Source organism: Sus scrofa, chromosome 2, assembly GCF_000003025.6.
Source record: "Sus scrofa isolate TJ Tabasco breed Duroc chromosome 2, Sscrofa11.1, whole genome shotgun sequence".
Taxonomy (NCBI): Eukaryota; Metazoa; Chordata; class Mammalia; order Artiodactyla; family Suidae; genus Sus; species Sus scrofa.
The window spans coordinates 72,743,038-72,760,535 of record NC_010444.4 but is presented as its reverse complement, the minus strand read 5'-3'; the positions used below and the strand labels follow the sequence as shown (position 1 = coordinate 72,760,535).

The window sequence follows — 17,498 nt, the reverse complement described above, 5'->3', positions numbered from 1 at the left end:
GATGAGTGTGGCAAAGACAATCTACTAACCTTCCACATTTTCCTTTCAGCATCAGTATCCCCCAAGTTTGAATTGGGCACATGACTACTCAAGTAAAGACGTTTCCAGAGTTCCTGTCGGGGCGCAGCAGAAACGAGTCTGACTAGGAATCAGGAGGTTGCGTGTTCAATCCCTGGCTTTGCTCAGTGGGTTAAGGATCCGGCATTGCCGTGAGCTGTGGTGTAAGTCACAGACGCGGCTCAGATCTGGCATTGCTGTGGCTGTGTGTAGCTCGGATTCAACCTGAGACTGGGAAACTCCATATGCTGTGGGTACGCCACCCCCCCCAAAAGACTACATTTCCCAGGCTTCCTTGCAGCTCACTGTGGCCTTGTGCCCTTAGCCAAAAGGGCGAGGAATGTAATTAATCTATACATCTAGGTCAGTCCTTGAGAAGCAGTTTGAGGCTTGCCCTCTAGTTCCAGTGGACTGAAATGCAAATGTGGTGGTCATGAGGAGTTAGCCTTGGCCTTGTAGACAAGGAAAGAAAAATGCAGTACCCTAGTGACTTGCTTCTAAAAAACAGCATGAAACAGAAGTGATAGGGTGTGACTTCCAAGGTTAGGTCATAAAAAGCACAGTGGCTTCCACCTGACAGCTGCTATCTCAGACTGTGACATTGGAGCTCTGAGCCACCATGCAAGAAAACTGGGTACATGGAATTCCCTCATGGCTCAGTGCATTAAGGATCAGGTGTTTTCACTACTGTGGCTCTGGTTAAGGCTGTGGCATGGCTTTGGGTTCAATCCCTGGCCCAGGAACTTCTGAATGTCACAAGCACAGGAAAAAAAAAAAAAAGACTTAAAGCTTTGGTACCCTTAAAGCTGTCATGCTGGAAAGACTCCATGGACAGACCACAGAAAGATCAAGAGAGATACTGGAAGAGTCCCAGCTGTTTCAGTCCCCAGATGTTTGACACTTCCCAGCCCAGCTGCCACACGCATAAGTGAATGAACCTTCTGATGATTCTGGTCTCCTTCCCCGTGCTTCAAACCGAACCAAAGGATGCCTTGTGGAACAGAGATGAACAGTCCCTGCCAAATCCCAGCCAGATTACTGATTCATAAGCAAAATGAGAGCTGTCATTGTTTTAAGCCACTAAACTTTAGGGTGATTTGTTTCTCAGCATTCGCTAGCTGAGACAAAGAGGAAATATTACTGTGGGCTGGGGTAGGATAGGTCAGCAGGTACAGCTACACTTTGTTCGGAACTCCATAACTGCTCAGCTATATTTTCTATGGATTGGTTATTTGTCTCCTCATGATTAGGCAGTTACAATGTTCTGGGCCCAGGCCAGGTTTATTATTCCCAGAATCTTCTCTCAACCTTAAAACAGCCCAGGAGTTCCCGTCGTGGTGCAGTGGTTAACAAATCCGACTAGGAACCATGAGGTTGCGGGTGCGATCCCTGGCCTTGCTCAGTGGGTTAAGGATCCAGTGTTGCCGTGAGCTGTGGTGTGGGTCGCAGATGCGGCTCGGATCCCGAGTTGCTGTGGCTCTGGTGTCGGTTGGCAGCTACAGCTCCAATTAGACCCCTAGCCTGGGGACTTCCATATGCCACGGGAACGGCCCAAGAAATGGCAAAAAGACAAAAAAACAAAATAAAATAAAATAAGACAGCCCTGACAAACAAGTTGCCCTCGACCATATTATAGAAGAAGATACTGATCCTCAGAATGGTCATATGGTCTAGCCCAGGGCACCCAGCCAGTAAGTGGAGAATCCAGGATTTGTAACCAGATCCCATGTGAGTTGCTTACATTGTAAGGGTCCTTATCCAATATTTTGAGAACCACCTCTCTAGGAGTAGCAGAGAAGAAAGATAGAAAGAACCAAGCAGCTTGAAGAGTTAATCTACTCTGAAGTCATCTACCTCCAACTTCATTTAAAAAGAAAAAAGGGAGTTCCCGTCGTGGCGCAGTGGTTAACGAATCCGACTAGGAACCATGAGGTTGCGGGTTCGATCCCTGCCCTTGGGTTAACGATCCAGCGTTGCCGTGAGCTGTGGTGTAGGTTGCAGACGCGGCTCGGATCCAGCGTTGCTGTGGCTCTGGCGTAGGCCAGTGGCTACAGCTCCGATTAGACCCCTAGCCTGGGAACCTCCATATGCCACGGGAGCGGCCCAAGAAAAGGCAAAAAGACAAAAAAAATAAAAAATAAAAAAAAAAATAAAAAGAAAAAAGATATTGTCTGTTCTAGGTAAGCTGTTTTTAGTTGGGTGTTTTGTTTGATACCAAAGCATTCCAATTAATGGGCTTTGGGATCCAAGTGGTGTGGGGCTGGACACATGCACCCCTGCTCACTTAAGAATGTAACTTCAATCTCCTAGGCTTCCTCCTCTGCATTTGTGACATATGCAAATGCCACTTGCTTCTTGGTACTACTGACCCAAAGATCCCCAGACCTTTCTCACCGCATGAACACAATTACTATCAGGAGAACTTTTGTTTTTGCCTTTTTTGTCTTTTTAGGGCTGCACCTGCGGCATATGGAGGTTCCAGGCCAGGGGTTGAATCAGAGCTACAGCTGCCAGCCTACACCACAGCCACAACAACTCTGGATCTGAGCCTTGTCTGCAACTTATACCACAGCTCACGGCAATGCCAGATCCTTAACCCACTGAGCGAGGCCAGGGATGAACCCATGTCCTCATGGATGCTAGTCAGGTCCATTAACCACTGAACCATGATGGAAACTCCTGTGAGGAGAATATTTGCACCATAATTTCAATGGCTCAAAGTCCCCAAATGCTGATGTGGGATTTTGATGCCCCTCAAAGTCTCCTCCAGATATACTGGGGCCCCAAAGAATATCTCACATGAGCTCAGAAATAAGCATTTTCACCCTGACAACTGGAGGTCAGCCAGCTTGCTCCCTAAATGATACAATTTCCTCCCCAATAAAATCTTCTCCTCGTAAAGGTCTTCTCAATTGCCTATGTCCCTCCCATCTTAGAAAGTAAAGAAAGAGTACCCTATTAACTAGGGTGCTCTGCTATTTCTCAGAACTCCAGTATTACTGATGCTGACTCAAAACTACAGAGCAGGAGTTCCTGTCGTGGCTCTGTGGTTAACGAATCTGACTAGGAACCATGAGGTTGCAGGTTCAATCCCTGGCTTCGCTCAGTGGGTTAAGGATCCGGCGTTGCCAAGAGCTGTGGTGTGGGTTGCAGATGAGGCTCAGATCCACTGTTGCTGTGGCTCTGGCGTAGGCTGGTGGCTAGAGCTCCAATTAGACCCCTGGCCTGAGAACCTCCATATGCAGAGGAAAGGTCCCTAGAAAAGGTAAAAAGACCAAAAAAACAAACAAACAAACAAACAAAAAAACCCAAAACCAAAACAAAACAAAAACAAAAACAAAAAAACTACAGAGCACAGTGGTGGGGGTGAGGAAATCATTCACCCCATACAAGGTCAAGGTCTGCCAGCCTAGGTCCTGGGCACCTTGTACAGGTTCCCCAGGCAGGAGCCTTCCTGAATCTAGGGAAGCCCACAGCTCTCCTGGAGTGATGGTGTAACCAGCTCAAAGGTCACAGTTTGAGAACCCAGCCTGGTAAACTGGTTTTCTAGCCCATGGGCCCACATATGTCCTTGTTTCCCATGCTAAAGTCTTTGATGCTTATCAATGGACAAGGCCAGTTTAACCTTGGCCACCCAGTCCACAGTGGCTCCCCCAGCACATAGAGATACCCACTGACTTGCCCAGTCTGTGTCATGAAACCCTACCCAACAGGAATAGACGCCTATCCCAAACTGGGAAAGCAGATTTTCTCCTTTGGAAAGTTGACACTCAGAGCAGACTCAGAGCCTGGGAGTCACCAAAATTGAGTTGCACCATTGGGAACTCTCTAAAGAGGGCCTGGGATAGTGCTGTGATGTTTAAGGTAAAATAGCCATCTTGTCACCATGAGAAGACAAGGCTGAGAAAAAAAGTAAATACTTGAGGGCAGTATTTGTCCTTCTGCTGAATCCTGCAGACCTACCCTGGGTGCCAGCCTTTCCCAAAAACTCATCTTTCTATTTTTTTTAAGATATCTCACTATCTTTCCAACTCTTTCTCGCTCTCTATCTCTCTCTTTGGTTTCTTTCTTCCTTCCTTCCTTCCTTTCTCTCTTTCTTTCTTTCTTTTTTGGTTTTTGCTTAAGCTTGAATTCTATTGCTTGAATCCAACAAAACCAACAGCATTGATCTATTAGCTAGGGTTCTTTGGTAGCAAGCAACAGAAAATGATTCTGGTGAATTTACACTATAAATATACATGTGTGGGGGTTATTTATTTAACTAATCAAATCATTCATTCATATACATTCATTACAGTGATCTCATTAATTAAAAACTGAAAAAGACAAGGAAAACCAGAAACCAGAATAGCTCTGACCCTCTGAAGGACAAGCTCTTCAGGGCACAATTTGGGGTATGAATGAAAACGGTGTTTGGTCCTTCTATCTAAGCTCAAGATTCAAATTCTGGAGAGTGCCACCTGGGCCACATCCCATCCTTGATCATAGGAGGGGGACCACCTTGATCGACCATCCTACCAACGACATAAGCAAGTTGGGCAAAACCCCAAACAAATCTGATACTCCCTCTACCTACAACCAAATGCCAGCCCTTGGGCAAATCAATCATGCCTGAAGATGCTGAGCCATTTAGCCTCTTAAATTCTTAAGTCCAGCCTCCACTTAAAACACTTCTGTGACTCCCATAAATAAAATCCAAACTCTTAAACATGGCTTATAAATTCCCTCCATAACTCACCTTTTTACATCTTCAATTTTATAATCTGGGTGGAAAGAATAACTCAGTTCCTCCGAATGAGCCGTGTTTATTATTACCTCTTACTTCCAGGAGTTTGTACATACTCTTCCCTCTACCTGGAATGTACTCATTCCCACTTACCCCACTTTGCCAGGCTGACTACTTCACCTTTAGCCTGAGCATCAGTTTCTCCCTAAAACCTTTGCAATCCCCCGAGGCAGGGTAAGGCGGCCTTCCTTTGAGCCCCATGCCATCCCACTTTCCTGGCACTTATCCAGCTGCTCTGGAACAGCCTGGCTCTCCCACTAAACTTGGTTGTGAGAACAGGGAATGTGACTTCCCCCTTCCTACATTATAACCTCAGGAACCAGAATATAGTAGGTGCTCAATAAATATTTCCTGCTGACTGGATCTCAAAACAGCTCAGATGGATCACCATGAAAACAACTGGCAGAGGGTTTTGCATCTAGAAAAGTTCTGGATAGAAGGTGCTGTGGCTGTTACTTCCTAATGTTCTGACCATCTACACTTTTTTTTTTTTTTTCTTTTTTGTCTTTTTTGCCATTTCTAGGGCCGCTCCCGTGGCATATGGAGGTTCCCAGGCTAGGGGTCCAATCGGAGTTGTAGCCACCGGCCTACACCAGAGCCATAGCAACTCGGGATCCAAGCCGTGTCTGTGACCTACACCACAGCTCACAGCAACGCCAGATCCTTAACCCACTGAGCAAGGCCAGGGATCTCACCCACAACCTCATGGTTCCTAGTCCGATTCGTTAATCACTGAGCCACGACGGGAACCCCACCACATGCACTTTCTTAATCCTCACACACCCCACAAAGTCAGGCTTTCTAGTTCTTCTCTGGCAATGAGGAGCTTGAATCTCAGAGAGGTGGAGTGATTTCTCTGAGGTTGAACAGCTCTGGGGGACTCCAAAGTTTGCTTTTACCCCCTACCTGGAAAGATAGGAGGACCAGACAGGTGGCAATGATTGAGAGGGGGCTCCCCAGATTTCTGGCCATGTGACCTAATGTCTCTGGGTCCCCCATTCCTGTGCCAGTAAAATAGGAGAGGATCACCAATGCTACCAGGAAGGCTGTTAGGGGGGGATGCACGAGGCAAGGTATTGAAAAGCTACCTTGCAGACTTCCCATCATGGCTCAGCAGAAACGAACCCAATTAGTATCCACGAGGATGCGGGTTCAAGCCCTGGCATCGCTCAGTAAGTTAAGGATTGGACATTGCCATGAGCTGTGGTATAAGCCGAAGATGTGGCTCGGATCTGGCATTGCTGTGGCTGTGGTGTAGGCTGGCAGCTACAGCACTGTTTGGACCCCTAGCCTGGGAACTTTCATATGTTGTGGGTGTGGCACTAAAAAGATAAGAAAGAGAAAGAAAGAAAGAAAGAAGGAAAGAAAGAAAGAAAGAAAGAAAGAAAGAAAGAAAGAAAGAAAGAAAGAAAGAAAAGGAGGGAGGGAGGGAGGGAGAGGAAGAAAAAAGAAAAAGAAAGAAAGAAGAAAGAGAGAAAGAAAGAGAAAGAGAAAGGGAGAAAGGGAGAAAGGGAGAAAAAGAAAGAAAGAAAGAAAGAAAGAAAGAAAGAAAGAAAGAAAGAAAGAAAGAAAGAAAGAAAGAAAGAGAAAGAAAGAGAGAAAGAAAGAAAGAGAAAGAAAGAGAGAAAGAAAGAGCGAAAGAGAGGAGTTCCCATCGTGGCGCAGTGGTTAACGAATCCGACTAGGAACCATGAGGTTGCGGGTTCGGTCCCTGCCCTTGCTCAGTGGGTTAACGATCCGGCGTTTCCGTGAGCTGTGGTGTAGGTTGCAGATGCGGCTCGGATCCTGCGTTGCTGTGCCTCTGGCGTAGGCCGGTGGCTACAGCTCCAATTCGACCCCTAGCCTGGGAACCTCCATATGCCGCGGAAGCGGCCCAAGAAATAGCAACAATAACAACAACAACAAAAAAAGACAAAAGACAAAAAAAAAAAAAAAAAAAAAAAAAAAGAGAGAAAGAAAGGAAAGAAAGAAAGAAAGAAAGGAAAGAAAGGTAAGCCACTTGCCAGGGACATGGGTCCCTCTCAAAAAGAGCAAAGGCTACTGCTGCTCTTGTCATTGTTGAAGGAGATAATAATAATAGGCTTATTAGTGGTACAGATGTTCCAAACTCAGTGGCCAGCAGGATGAAGCGAGGTGTTCTCAATAATGCCCCAAGTATGCAGAATGAGGACAGAGCAATAGGCGATGCCTGTGAGTAATGGGCTCCAAATGGCTCCAGAGTCTCTGATAGCATCAGAGGCCGCCCTGATGCCAGGGTCTCCCTCCCTGCCCTCTGGGGCTGGGCCCCCACATTTCCCAACCACTGGCCCCACCCAGACTTGGAGAGGCGGGTGAGGCACTAGCCCAGGATCGTGGCCAGAATCAGCCCATCCCTGAGCTTTGAACACATGTGAGTGGGACTCCTTGGGTCCTGGCCCCAGCAGGTGCCTTCACATTCATTCATTCATTCACTTAACAATCATTCCTTCAGTACCTACTATGTGTTCAAGGACTTTACCAGTGCCTGAAAACAAAGTCTCTGCCTTCATGGGGTATCCAGTCAGGGTTTGGGGGATATTCTGTGCCTCGATTTCCTCTATAAAACAGAGGCCCTGTCTCCAACTGTCTCAGTGATGGTTAGAGAACCAGGTACCATGAGGCCAGGGAGTTTGGCTGTTTTGTCCACTGCTGCAAATTCCCGGTGTCTTGAACAGTGCCTGGCACAGAGCAGAAGCTCAGTAAATTTTTGTGGAGAATAATGCATGCAAATAATACATGTCAATAATGCACACATGGGCCTGGCATGTGTACTGTGACAGCTCTGTACCACAGAGTGATTATTATCCTAGAAGGCTTTGCTTGTTTGATCACTGGTACCCAGCAGGGTGTCTGGTAAGTGGATGTGGTTGGATTCCTTAGGGCTGGAAGGAGGGAAGAAGGGAAAGGAGGGAGAGAAAGAGAGGCACAGACTGACCTGAGTTGACCCCTCACCTCAGCCCTTCTTCTTCTTTTTTTTTGTCTTTTTCTAGGGCTGCACCCACGGCATATGGAGGTTCCCAGGCTAGGGGTCTAATCGGAGCTGTAGACACCTGCCTACGCCACAGCCACAGCAACGCAGGATCTGAGCTGAGTCTGTGACTTACACCACAGCTCACAGCATTGCCAGATCCTTAACCCACTGAGCAAGGCCAGTGATCAAACCCGCATCCTCACAGTTCCTAGTCAGATTTGTTAACCACTGCGCCATGACGGGAACTCCAAGTCAGTGGGTCTTAATCTATTCAAAGATTGTGGAACCGGCACTGCTAATTCCAGAACATTTTCATCACCCCAAAAGGAAACCCCATATCCACCAGCAGACACTTTCCCCTCCCTTTCCCCAGCCCCTGGCAATCACGAATCCAGTCTCTGCTATCTCTATGGACTTGCCTGTTCTGGACATTTCATATCGACAGAATCAGACAGTATGTGGTCTTTTGGGTCCAGCCTCTCCCACTAAGCATCATGTTTTCAAAGTCCATTTACAGTGTAACACGTGTCAGTGCTTTATTTCTTTTTTTTCCTTCATCTTTCTGGCTGCCCTGAAGTATATGGAGCTCCCCGGCCAGGGATCAGATCTGAGTCGCGGTCATGACTTAAGCCAAAACTTTGGCAACTTAACCCATTGTGCCAGGCTAAGGATCGAACCTGTAACCCAGCATTCCCAAGATACTGCTGATCCCACTGCACCATAGTGGGAACTCCTTTATTTATTTATGTTTTGCTTTTTAGGGCCTCACCTTTGGCACATGGAGGTTCCCAGGCTAGGGGTCCAATCGGCGCTGTAGCCACCAGCCTACACCACAGCCACAGCAATGCAGAATCCAAGCCTTGTCTGGGACCTACACCACAGCTCACTGCAACACCGGATCCTTAACCCGCTGAACAAGGTCAGGGCTCAAACCTGAATCCTCGTGGATCCTAGTCGGGTTTGTTAACTGCTGAGCCGCAAAAGGTACCCTTTACTCTTTTTTATTGCTGAGTAATACTCCACTATATGGATGGACCACACTGTATTTATCCATTGATGGATATTTGGGATCATCAGTAGCTGTTCCATCCTCTCCATGGTCCTGTGAGTTGAGGTTTTCCGGCACACCGCATCTGCCCCATTTGTGCATAGGTACTCAGTAAACATTTGCTGAGCAAAAGGAATGAATGAATTTTTCTTCCCTAGCATGTACCACCCAGTGGCATCCTATACCCTTGACTCTTGTTTGTCTGTCTCCTCCTTTGCCCAGGACACCAGCCCCAAGAGAACAGGTGTTTTTGTTTGCTGTGGTCACTGCTGTGTCCCCAGAGCTGGGACAATGCCTGGCTCCATCAACTCCTGATGAATGAAGAGGGAAATGAAAGGGTCCTTTGAAGCAGACCCCAGCATCAGCCCCAGGATGCCAGCAGCAGGGAGGGTGATGGGAATCAGAGATGACTGTTTTTTCAAAAGGGAAAAGAAGTCCAGAGGGACCTATTGAGTCTGGGCCTGGGATGTGTCATGGGCATGATCACCAGTTTCATGTGTGTGATTAGCCAGTTAATGGCATCTGCCCTCCCCGAGGGCAGGGACCATGCCGTCCTAGTTTCCTGTGGGACCTGGCATACCAGAGGGACCCCATAATTCATTACTGTTCCTGTGCATATTGGGGAGAAGAAAGGCAGAAGAGGGAGGTGTAATTTAGAGCTCAGAGGACCTGCCAGTCATAGCCAGGTACTCAGAGAGGGGCAGGCCTCCCGCCTGGGTCATACAGCATCCAGGGAAGAGAGGGACTGGAATTATTAGCACGCCGCAGAGGCCAGGGCTATTGGAAGAGAGGTGGGAGAGCCACTGGAGGCACACCCTCTGGCTCTCACCTCCTGGTCTCTTCAACACCCGCCCTTCCAGACTCCCACACTGCCCCCGCCCCACACCTTTCCTATGTAGTTCCAACACTAGGTGTGCCAGCCCTTTGTTCCAGATCTGAGCATCTGAGAGGGAGCTTTCTAGAGAGGATGGGACGTGGAGCTTCTGAAACTTTGGGAGGATTCCAGGGAAGAAATTCAGCAGCACAATTGCCTCTGAGGGCCAGAGGGCCTTGCAACTTCTCCCTTAGCCACTTAAAATGCTCCTAAGTTATCAGTGGCCCAGAAGGAGGCCACACCTGGAGGCCACCAGGCAAAGCAAATAGGTGCCAAACTGGAGCAGCCCACACCTTGACTCCTTCCCTTGCCCCACCTGACCCAGCCCCCCCACACCCCTGACCTCTGTTCCTGGTGGAGAGCCCTTCCCTGGCTCCAGGCCAGACTGTAAAATGCAACCAGGTGTGCTGGCCACCCCCACATGATCAACTCCTACGCTCCAAAGTCAGCCATGGCTCCCCAGTGCCCTCACAATGGCACACACACTCTTCTGCCTGGCACTCCTGATCTGGCCCCCGGAAACCTCACCAGCCCTTTTTCTCACCCTCTGTCCCTCCCCCTCAGGCAGGCAGCTGGGGAGCTGGCTTCGAACTACCGGTTTTTCTCTCTTACCTCAAGACCTTTGCATATGCCGTCTCCATTGCCCCACACACCTTAGAGAACACTTATTCATTCTTTAAGCATTGGGGTTCCTTCCCCGTTCAACAAGCAGAAGCCAGGCATTCTCTTTGTGGCTCAGGGGTTATGAACCTGACTAGTATGCATGAGGATACAGGTTCAATCCCTAGCTTCACTCAGCGGGTTAAGGATCCAGTATTGCCATGAGCTGTGGTGTATGTTGCAGATGTGGCTCGGATTCTGAGTGGCTGTGGCTGTGGCTGTGGTGTAGGCCAGCAGCTGCAGCTCTGATTCACCCCCAGCCTGGGAACTTCCACATGTCGCAGGTGCAGCCCTAAAAAGCCAAAAAACAGAAAACAAAAAGAAACAAAAGAAAAAAGAAGAGACCACATGCCCCATTCCCATGGTTTCCCACCTTCCACTTCTGTCCCCAATTCTCCCTCTGCCAAGAGCTAACCATGGGAGAGTCCATTTATTTTTTTTTTCTTTTTTTTTTTGTGTTTTTGCCATTTTCTTGGCCACTTTCGCGGCATATGGAGGTTCCCAGGTTAGGGGTCTAATCGGAGCTGTAGCCACCGGCCTATGCCAGAGCCACAGCAAGGCTGGATCCGAGGCGCGTCTGCAACCTACACCACAGCTCACGGCAACGCTGGATCGTTAACCCACTGAGCAAGGGCAGGGATCGAACCCGCAACCTGATGGTTCCTAGTTGGGTTCGTTAACCACTGCGCCATGACGGGAACTCCGGGAGAGTCCATTTCTAATTCTGAGCCACCCTCCTCCACAGCCTGGGGATGCTGAGCCTTGCTGGAACCCCAGGATCACCCAGAGGAGGTTGATTTATAGCATTTTTGTTGAATGAATGAGTGCAACAGTGAATACAGGATAAATTTCAAACATTCCAGGGAGTTCCCAGGTAGTCTAGTGGTTAGGATTTGGTATTTTCACCACTGTGGGGCCTGGGTTCCATCCCTGGTCTGAGAACTGAGATCATTCTCACATCAAGCCATGGCACACTGTAGCCAAAAATAAGTAAATAAATAAATATGAAATTCAAACACTCAAACTCAGCATTCAAAACTTTATCTTTATCTCGCCCCATATTTTAGCCACAGAGACATAACTTCCAAACTGACTGTCCCTCTTTTACTTCCAGGACTTGGCACATCCTTTTCTTTTCTTCTGCTTCCTTTCCCAGAATTTTACCTGACTTGGTAAGCTCCTATTCATCCTTCAAAACCCAACTCCTAGGTACCTTCCTTTACAAAGCCTCCCAACACCTAAGCTGAGTCCTCTAGTGCTTCCTTCTTCTATACCCTGACCATGTGGGGCTGAGCTCTGCCTCCCTCAACTTCAGGCGTCAGAGTTTTGTAAGCAGATCAGCTAGAAAACAAAAGATTCTTCCTTGGCAAATCACAAGGAAATCCATGTCATCAGATTAAAAAAGGTTTTTCTGCTACATTTCATGTTTCATTTACATACCTAGATCAAAGGCACGCTTTTATTTTATTTTAATTAATTATTATTTTTTTAGGGCCACACTCATGGCATATGGAGGTTCCCAGGCGAGGGGTCCAATTGGAGCTGTAGCCGCCAGCCTACACCATAGCCACAGAAACAATGGATCTGAGCTGAGTCTGCAACCTAAACCACGTTCACAGCAATGACAGATCTTTAACCCTGAGTAAGGCCAGGGCTTGAACCTGCATCCTCAAGGATACTAGTCAGATTTGTCACTGCCGAGCCATGACAGGAACTCCAAATAGCTGCAGAGTACTTTGACATATATTGGTGAAAACATTTGGCTTCCTTTCTATTTTTGCATTTATTTATTTCAATAGCAAATGTCTCAGAGATGACTTTACACACAAACTTTGCCAGCTACAGGGATTATCTCTGTGGTGAAAGTTCCTAGAAATAGGAAATCAAGGTGATGGTTATTTGTACACTTATGTCTTGACACAAGGTGTCAACTTGCTCACAGGAAGATGCAAAATGTGAGTGTGCCCACATTAATTTTTAAAAATTGACTCTTTTTTATTCCTGATTTGAGAGACTAAAAAGAACAACAAATCTTATTGTTTTCTATTATTTTTTAAAAATATAGATGAGCGGGAGTTCCTGTCATGGTGCACCAGAAACGAATCTGACTAGGAACCATGAGGTTGCAGGTTCGAGCCCTGGCCTTGCTCAGTGGGTTAAGGATCTGGTATTGCCATGAGCTGTGGTGTAGGTCACAGACTTGGCTTGGATCCTGCGTTGCTGTGGCTGTGGTGTAGCCAGCGGCTACAGCTCCAATTAGACCCCTAGCCTGGAACCTCCATATGCTGTGGGTGCAGCCCTTAAAAAAATAATAATAAAAATAAGGAGTTCCCGTCGTGGCGCAGTGGTTAACGAATCCGACTAGGAACCATGAGGTTGCAGGTTCGGTCCCTGCCCTTGCTCAGTGGGTTGACGATCCGGCATTGCCGTGAGCTGTGGTGTAGGTTGCAGACGCGGCTCGGATCCTGCGTTGCTGTGGCTCTGGCGTAGGCCGGTGGCTACATCTCCGATTCGACCCCTAGCCTGGGAACCTCCATATGCCTCGGGAGTGGCCCAAGAAATAGCAACAATAACAACAACAACAACAACAACAACAAAAAGACAAAAGACAAAAAAAAATAATAATAATAATAATAAAAATAAAATACAATACAGATCAGCGGCTGGCAGACTATAGCCTCCAGAGCCAATTTTTTTTTTTTTTTTTTTTTTTTTTTTTTTTTTTTTTGCTGCACCCATGGAAGTTCCCTGGCCAGGGATCAAACCCACAATATAACAGAGATCCAAGCCACTGCAGCCACTCTGGATCCTTAACCTGCTGTCCACTGTCTTGTTTTGTGTGGCCCATGTGCTAAGAATGATCTTTTACATTTTTTTTTCTTTTTAGGGCTGCACCTGCAGCATATGTAAGTTCCCAAAGCTGCAGCTGCTGACCAACAACACAGCTCACAGCAACTCCAGATCCTTAACCCACTGAGCATGGCCAGGGATCGAACCCACATCCTCATGGATACTAGCTGGGTTCCTAACCTGCGGAACCACAACAGAAACACCCTACATTTTTAAAACATGGTGAAATGAAAAGAAGAACAGTACCTTGTGATACATTAAAATGGCATGAAATTCAGATTTTGCTGTCCACAAATAAAGTCTTCTTGACATTCAACCTTACTCTTCTGTTTACATACGGTCTATGGCAGCTTTCCAGCTGCAAGGATAGAGTTGAGTAGTTTCAACAGAGACCATATAGCCCAAGAGCCAAAACTATTACCTATCCAGCCTTTACAGAAAAAATTTGTCCATCCCTGAACTCTCTGATTTATTAGCTATGGTGGCCGGTTTGGGATACTCAGAAGCATGTTGGAGGATAAAGTCTTGGGGAAAAGCCTTGATAACATAACTCAGACTCAATTCCTCATGCCCTAACCTATTTGCCAGAGCCCTTCTTCTTTAGCTGCCCCGTGGCCTACAGAGTTCCTGGACCAGGGATCAGATGTGAGCCACAGTTGTGACCTATGCTGCAGCTGCGGCAACACCAGATCCTTAACCCACTGTGCTGGGCGGGGGATCTAAACTGCATCCCAGGAGTTCCCGTCATGGCTCAGTGGTTAACAAATCCAACTAGGAACTATGAGGTTGTGGGTTCGATCCCTGGCCTTGCTCAGTGGGTTAAGGATCTGGCGTTGCTGTGAGCTGTGGTGTGGGTCACAGACACGGCTTGGATCCCGAGTTGCTATGGCTCTGGTGTAGGCCGGTGGCTACAACTCCGATTCGACCCCTAGCCTGGGAACCTCCATATGCCTCAGGAGCGGCCCAAGAAAATGACAAAAAGACAAAAAAAATAAAATAAAATAAACTGCATCCCAGTGCTCCAGAGATGCTGCCAAGCCCATTGCGCCACAGCAGGAACTGCACCAGAGCCTCTTTAGTAGAAGAGTAGAGATCCATGTGTGTCTCCACCAGGGAAAGGCAAGTACTGTCTGGTGAAACTTTTGATTCTTCTTGATAAGTATCTGGAAAGGCAGATACTGGGTTACGATGATGTAAAAATTTGTGTCAAAACCAGGGTAAGTTCTTAGACCTGCAGCCTTGGCAAGTATCTACAGGCTGTCCAGTTTTCTGCATGGAGGGACAGGCTGAAGGAGGTCGGGGTGGAGGGGGATTCTGCACGAAAGCACATGGCTGGATCTCATGCAGCCTGGGGAGTGGGCTAGACAGGGAAGTTTCTGGACTTCAGGGACTGCTAGTGGATGCAGAGAGGAGGGATCGAAAACCCCAAACCCTCCTCTCAGTCTCCAGGCATCAGCATGTTCAGCCCCCTCCCATTTTATGTCTTTTTGTATTTTCTAGGGCCACACCCACCATGGCATATGGAGGTTTCCAGGCTAGGGGTCTAATCGGAGCTGTAGCTGCCAGCCTTCGCCACAGCCACAGCAACGCCGGATCCGAGCCGCATCTGTGACCTACACCACAGCTCACAGCAACACTGGATCCTTAATCCACTGAGCAAGGCCAGGGATTGAACCCACAACCTCATGGTTCTTAGTGGGATTCGTTAACCACTGAGCCACGACGGGAACTCCAACCCCCTCCCATTTTACAGGGGAGGCCACTGAGGACCAGGAAGGGTGGGTGTCTCTGACTCGGGAGAAGTGAAAGCTGGGGCAACTTCAGGGACCCCTCGAATCCCAAACCCTTGCCTCCCAGCCCTGGAAAGCGGTGAGGGAAAGGTAACAGTCAGAGCAACTCAGGTATCTTGGCACGGAGCTCCCTTGAATTCCCCACCAGAAACACTCTCCTGGTCATGCCAAGTTCAAATCCCAGCTCTAAGTACCAGGGTGACCCTGGGCATATGCTTCAACCTCCCTGAATGCCTGTTTCTTCACCTGGAGAATGGGATTAACTCTACCATCTATACATGACATTTAACTCCCGATTAAATTCAGCTTTTGGAGTTCCCGTCGTGGCTCAGTGGTTAACAAAACCAACTAGGAACCATGAGGTTGCGGGTTCGATCCCTGGCCTTGCTCAGTGGGTTAAGGATCCGGCATTGCCGTGAGCTGCGGTGTAGGTTGCAGACGTGGCTTGGATCCCGCGTTGCTGTGGCTCTGGCGTAGGCCAGTGGCTACGGCTCTGATTTGACCCCTAGCCTGGGAACCTCCATATGCCATGTGGGAGTGGCCCTAGAAAAGGCAAAAAGACCAAAAAAAAAAAAAAATTAAATGTGGCTTTTCAGGCAACACGTTTAGGAGGATGCTTGGCGCTCAGTAAATGTCATTATTCGCACACCTGCAGGCTCACCATTTACTGAGCACATACTATGTACAGGGCACAGAGCGAAGATGCTGCCTCATCACCCACCATCCCAGGAGCTCCCAGGAGGCAAGCACCCTGCCTGATTCACTGTGATGTCCCCAACACCCCACACGGGAGAGCACAGCTATCCTGTCTTTGGCCGCTTGCATCTTTCAAGCTTTGATTAAATGTCATTGCCATTCAGGCAGCCAAGATTTTTTGAGCCCTTCGAATGTGGTTCCCACAGCAGGGGTTGAGGGAAGGATAACCAACCATCCTGTTAGGCCTGGGAACAGAAGGGTCTCCCAGGACATGGGATGTACAATGCTGAAACCAGGACAATTACGACAAACCAGGATGAGTTGGGCACTCTGGGCTGGTGGTACATCAGAGAACAAAGCAGACACAGCCACCTCCTCCAGGAAGCCCTCCCCGATCCACCCCTCCATCACCAGCTCAAGAGCTGCCTCTGGGCTCCCCTAAGGTTGCCTGTGTGCCTACCATTACAGCACCAACACCCTGAGCTGTGAATGCCTGGAGTCAAACTTGTGTCCTCTGCTCCAGGAGGGCCAAGATGGCTTTTCTCCTGGTTGCTGCTGTTTTTCCAAAAGCTACCACAGAAAACAAAACAAAACAAAACAAAACAAAAACATAAAAGCTACAGCAGAGCCTCATGCCAAACAGAGAAAACCTAATAAATGAAAGCTTGCAAGCAGGCCCGGTCTAACAGGTGAGCAAACCGAGGTTCAGAGAGGTGAATTGCTCAAGCGGGATTTCCCAGGGAGGACGTGGAGGAGCCGGGGTTTGAACCCCCGTTGGGGGAGATGCTGTGCCGCCAGCCCTCCCGACCAGCTCTCACCGTGTTGTAGAACTCAGCCACCAGCTCCGAGTGCTGGAAGTTGCTCTCACACCAGTCCACTTCAGAGCTCTGGTAGGCGAAGATGCTGGGCATCCTGCTGCAGCACCCACTGCCCACTGGCTGCATCTGGCAGAGAGAGGCTCCAGTCTAGAAGAACTGGGCCCAGCCCAGGCAGGGAGAGGATGGCGGGCTGCCCCCAGGCAGGCAGGCCGAGAGGAAAAACCTGCTGGACGGCTCCCTGGTTACGCCAGGACAGCCTAGCTGGCTGGCTGCGTAGTGGTGGCAGCTGCCCTGGCTGTAAGCAGAGGGCCTGGCACCATCCAGGCAGGGTGGGCATGGGTGGGGAAGAGACCTCTCCCATCCTTGCCCCCTAGGAGTGGGAGTGAAGGGGACTGGTTTTTAGCATGGTAGTTTTTTCTCTGGCTGTGCCTGAGGCATACAGAAAGTCCTGGGCAAGGGATCAAACCTACACCACAGCAGCAACATCAGGTCCTTCACCCACTGAACCACTGGGGAACTACCAGAAGAGTCATTTTATTTATTTATTTATTTATTTATTTAGTCTTTTTAGGGCCACACCTGTGGGATATGGAGGTTCCCAGATTAGGGGTGGAATCGGAGCTGTAGCCACTGGCCTACAGCCACAGCAACGTGGGACCCAAGCTGCATCTGTGACCTACACCACAGCTCACAGCAATGCAGGATCCTTAACCCACTGAGCAATGCCAGGAATTGAACCCGAGTCCTCATGAATGCTAGTTGGGTTCGCTAACCACTGAGCCATGAAGGGAACTCCAGAAGAGTCATTTTAAATAATCCCACTGGGATGGGTATCCTGGCCATCCCAACTTTGCAGCCAGACAGACTGAAGCAGAGGGCAGAGGTATTTACACAAAGCATGCTAGGTAGTGACACCAGGATGTGAAAACA

General features: G+C 48.5%; 1 protein-coding gene across 2 annotated transcripts in view; it reads right to left on the bottom strand.

The window, feature by feature from the left end:
- The window catches only part of ACER1 (alkaline ceramidase 1), a 62,872-nt gene that overhangs the window by 6,939 nt on the left and 38,435 nt on the right, over positions 1 to 17,498 (bottom strand). The window contains exon 1 of one of the 2 annotated variants that reach the window (XM_003354020.3): positions 16,569 to 16,661. The exons of the other annotated variant lie outside the window; for it this stretch is intronic. Within the exon in view, the coding sequence (XP_003354068.1) occupies positions 16,569 to 16,661 (93 nt within the window). Of the gene's footprint in view, positions 1 to 16,568; positions 16,662 to 17,498 lie in introns of those variants that run through there. 2 annotated transcript variants of the gene reach the window in all.